At 51.0% G+C, this 4,265-nt stretch overlaps 1 protein-coding gene across 1 annotated transcript in view; it reads right to left on the bottom strand.

The window, feature by feature from the left end:
- CUNH1orf123 (chromosome unknown C1orf123 homolog) overlaps positions 1-550 on the bottom strand; it is an 11,576-nt gene extending 11,026 nt beyond the window's left edge. Inside the window, exons 1-2 of the mRNA XM_019531450.1 lie at positions 447-550; positions 272-355 (exon numbers count right to left, since the gene is read on the bottom strand). Coding sequence (XP_019386995.1) covers positions 272-355; positions 447-452 — 90 coding nt within the window. The 5' untranslated portion in view covers positions 453-550. The remainder of the gene's footprint in view (positions 1-271; positions 356-446) is intronic.
- Positions 551-4,265: the final 3,715 nt, after the last annotated feature.

Here is a 4,265-nt window from a genome sequence, read left to right on the forward strand (position 1 = left end):
CTGCCAGAAAGGCGGTTATCCCCTGCAACTGGGAAAACCGCCTTAGCTGTTGCGGTATTTCCCTTGCCAGGCGAGTCTCTTTCCAGGCCCAGTCAGGGCTGCCCTAGGCGCCGCTGCCACCTGTCCCCAGGCAGACTATGGGAGCCTGCAGAGGTGCACGGGCCCAGGCAGCGCACATCGCCTAGGCAGGCAGCTCTGGGGCCCAGGATTGCGCACCTCCCCAGGCCAGAGCAGCTCCCTCAGGGGTGGGGATGCTCGAGCCCGGCCCCACCTTGAGGTACCAGCGGAAGTCCTCGCCCACGGGCCTCAGCCCGGTGATATTCTCCAGCGTCGCCTTCAGCTGCAGCCCGATCTTCTGCAAGGCAAGGCGAGGCGAGACGGGCGGAATCAGGGCCAGGGCCAGGGCCAGGGCCACGGCCCGCCCGTCCCCACCGCCCCGCACCTACCCCCATGTCGCCCGCACCCCGATCCCCGCGGCCTCGGGGCTCTGGGAGTCTCGCGGGATTTGCCGGGCCATTCTCGCGAAGGGAACGTGTTGCCCTTAGACAAAATGGCTGCCTCTGCCTCCCCTTAGTGTCATGGGACTTGAGGCCGGGCGCTGCCCTGAGCAATGATGGCCGCCACCTCGCTGCTCTGCCGGCGGCGGAGGCCGCGGCAGCTGCTGCTGCACCTCTCCCACTCGAGGCGGGGCCTGCTGCCCACGTTGCTCTGTCGTCTCACCCAGCCGGAGCCCGCTAGGATCAAACTGCGAGCCCAGTCTCCAGCGGGGAGCAGCTGGGCCTCCGCGGCCCTGCGCGGCCCACCCTCTCCCTCCGCTCCTCCCAAATCTTGTTGGTCTAACAGAAGAGAGCAGCTCTGCCATGAGCCCGCATTGCTTCTGCAGCACTGACGCCACTGCAGCCGGGCTTGGGAGTTTGTGCCTGGTGCTCTAAAGCAAGACCCAGGACCGTAGCACCCAAATCCTGCTCGTTCAAAGTCACAACGACACGAATTCAAAGTGTGCTTGGACTGTCTGGTGGGACACTCTCTTACTGTTAGGTGTTTCAGTAAGATTTGAGCAGGATCGCCTTCAAGAAATTGGCATGTCTTCTAATCGGGATAAGGGGCAGAGTTTGTGTCTCCTAGTTTTGTTTGGGCCCTTTGTACGGTGGTGAAAAGCTGGATGCAACCGGCAGGGTGTGACGGCATGTTTTTTACTCATTCAAATCTGAACCTCAGTGTTAAGTGGAGCACTTATCTTGGCACTTGAAGGGCAAACTGTCGCTGCAATTAACAGCAGTTTAAAAGAGTTCGTTTGGACGTCAGGGAGGTCGGTCACTTTGGAAAAAGATAAAGTTTGATGCTGTAGAAGTTTAGCAATGTTATAACAAGGCTCTTCAGGGAAATCTGATATCTTATTAGACCAACTAAATAGTTGGACATTTTTTTTAGAAAGCTTTCAGGTTTAAAAAACCTTCGTCAAGCTGAAGAAGCATCTGTAGTTGGTGCGTGCTCTTAAATGCTTCCTCAGCCTGACAAAGGGTTTTTACACCAGAAAACTTGCTAAAAAAAGGTTCCCAACTATTTGAGTTGGTGTAATAAAAGATATCAGATTCACCCAAAGAACCTTGTCTGCCTTTGTCCTTAGACCAACATGGCTACAACCTACACCCTCTAAAAAAGCAGGGGGGAGGAGAGTTATCAAACAAAAAAAGCATCCTGCTGTGACTGAGCTAAGTTCATAATATTAATACTACTGATTTTAAAGGTTAAGAGACATGTTCCACATTTCTTCCCAGCTACAAATAATTTTAGTCAGAAATATTTTTTCGTAGAAACTGTAACATTTTCTATTTATTTTCTTATAGTAAAAAGATGTAATACTTAGTTTAATTCAAGGTAAGCTACAGCTTCTAAGTAGCTATGGGAGATTTTTTTAACCTTCCCTATTTGCAGACCAGCCACGTCTCTACCTTTTTAAACATATCACCTGAAATTTATTTTTTGTTGTAAGAATACACTGCTTATTCAGCACCACTTAGCAGTTATAAAGATGGATTTTCCAAGATAGTTGATATGACCAGAGGTATTTATGTTCTCAACCTTTAAATATACAGTAAAGGTGTTCTAAGTATAATTTTGTCTTGATAAAAAAGATTTCTTCTGTGATTCATCATTATATCTTTATTCCTTACATAGAAATCATTTGCTAATTTTAAAATATTTTATGGAACTTTTTAGGGATTTGACCAAACACAAAGGGAAGGAGATAATTATTTTCTTTAATGTGGATTCATCACTCAAATGTAGATAAACCTTTGAAGAGAAGTTTAAAGACCAAGAGCTGCAGTCAGAAAAAAAAGGGTGCTGCCATGAAAGGATGGTTTTGCACATCTTTTACACAGCTTAAAAACCCAGACAAGGAGACACCACCCAAGCAAGACAGGTGACAAATGCAAGGAGTGCCCCGGTAAGAAACAGGGGTCTAGACAGTCTCCCAGATCGGGGCGTGGCACACGCAGCTATGCAAGGCCTTAAATGCCTATATACCAATGCTCATAGCATGGGGAACAAACAGGAGGAACTGGCCCTCAGAACAGCCAGTTCAGACCCAGACATAATAGGGCTTACAGAAACGTGGTGGGATTCATCCCACGACTGGGCAGTCAGCATTAGGCTTTACAGGCGGGATAGAGAAGGAAGGAAAGGCGGGGGTGTGGTGCTCTATGTCAAGGAGCAATACACATCCTCTGCCAGCAGAATGGGGTCAGAGGAGGGGCAAGCTGAAATGCTCTGGGTCAAGATACAAGGGGGCCATGGGGAGAGGGATCTAATGGTGGGGGTCTACTACAGACCCCCCAACCAAGGGGAGGAGCTGGACTGGGAATTTTCGGGCCAGCTTGCAGAGGCACTTAAAGCAAGGGATGTAGTTGTCATGGGTGATTTAAATTACCCGGACATCTGCTGGGAGGAAGAGTCAGCCAGGTCAGACTGTTCCAGGAGGCTCGTGGCCGAGATACAGGACCTCCACTTAATTCAGGAGGTGACAGTCCCACCAGAGGAAACGCCCTGTTAGACCTGGTCCTGGCCACAGGCGACAACCTGGTAAAGGGCCTCCAGGCCCTCAACCACCTGGGCGATAGCGATCATGGCTTGCTGGAATTCACCATCCAGCGCAGGGTGTCAAGGGCCTGCAGCAAGACGGTAGCCCTAGATTTTAGGAGGGCCATCTTCAACAAGCTGAGGAAACTAGTGGAGGAGCCGCTGGGGTCCTTGAGGGCAGGGGAACTCAGTGCCCAAAATGAGAGGTCGTTCCTTAAGGAGATGATACTTAGGGACCAAGGGGTGACCATCCCAACAAGAAGCAAGGGGGGCAAGAGTGGCCAAAAGCCCCTCTGGCTCACCAAGGGCATCCAGGAATGCCTGACTGCCAAAAAGGCGGCATGCAACCAGTGGAAGGGGGGTGCTATCTCCAAAGAGGAGTATACCTCCTCTGCTCGGGCCTATAAGGGGTCTGTCAGGAAAGCTAAGGTGGACACAGAGATAGGATTAGCATCCAAGATCAAAGATAAGAAGTCCTTTTTAAAATATATAGGGAGGATGAAGAAAGCACCGAGAAATGTGGGACCCCTGCAAGATTCTCTGGGCAATCTGGTGGTTGCGCCAGAGGAGACAGCCAATTCTTCACCTCCGTTTTCTTGTGCAGGGACTGGGACTTCCCCACAGTGATGCAAGATGGACTTCAGGGGAATGCCTCCAGACCTCAGGTTGGGGAGGACCAGGTTAGAGAGCTTTTGGAGGGACTGGAAGTGTTCAAATCAGCAGGTCCAGATGCTCTCCACCGCAGGGTGTTGAGGGAGCTAGCAGGGGTTATTGCAGGGCCCTTGGCATGGCTTTACGAGTGCTCGTGGTGCTTGGGCCAGGTGCCAGATGATTGGAGGATAGCCAACGTGGTCCCCATCTTTAAAAAAGGGAGGAGGGAGGACCCGGACAACTATAGGCCCATCAGTCTTACCTCAATCCTAGGGAAACTCTTTTGAGAAGATCATCAAGGAGCACATCTGCGATGGGCTGGCTTCAGGGATGATGCTCAAGGGCAACCAGCACAGTTTCATTAGGGGCAGGTCATGTCAGACCAGTTTCATAGTTTCTAGGGTCGGAAGGGACCTGAGCAGATCATCTAGTCTGACCCTCTCCCATGGCAGGAAAGAGTACTGGGGTCAAACGACCCCAGCAAGATGTTCATCTAACCTCCTCTTAAACACCCCCAGTGTAGGAGCCTACAC

The sequence above is a fragment of the Crocodylus porosus genome, unplaced genomic scaffold (genome assembly GCF_001723895.1).
Source record: "Crocodylus porosus isolate Cpor-Errol unplaced genomic scaffold, CroPor_comp1, whole genome shotgun sequence".
Classification (NCBI taxonomy): Eukaryota; Metazoa; Chordata; order Crocodylia; family Crocodylidae; genus Crocodylus; species Crocodylus porosus.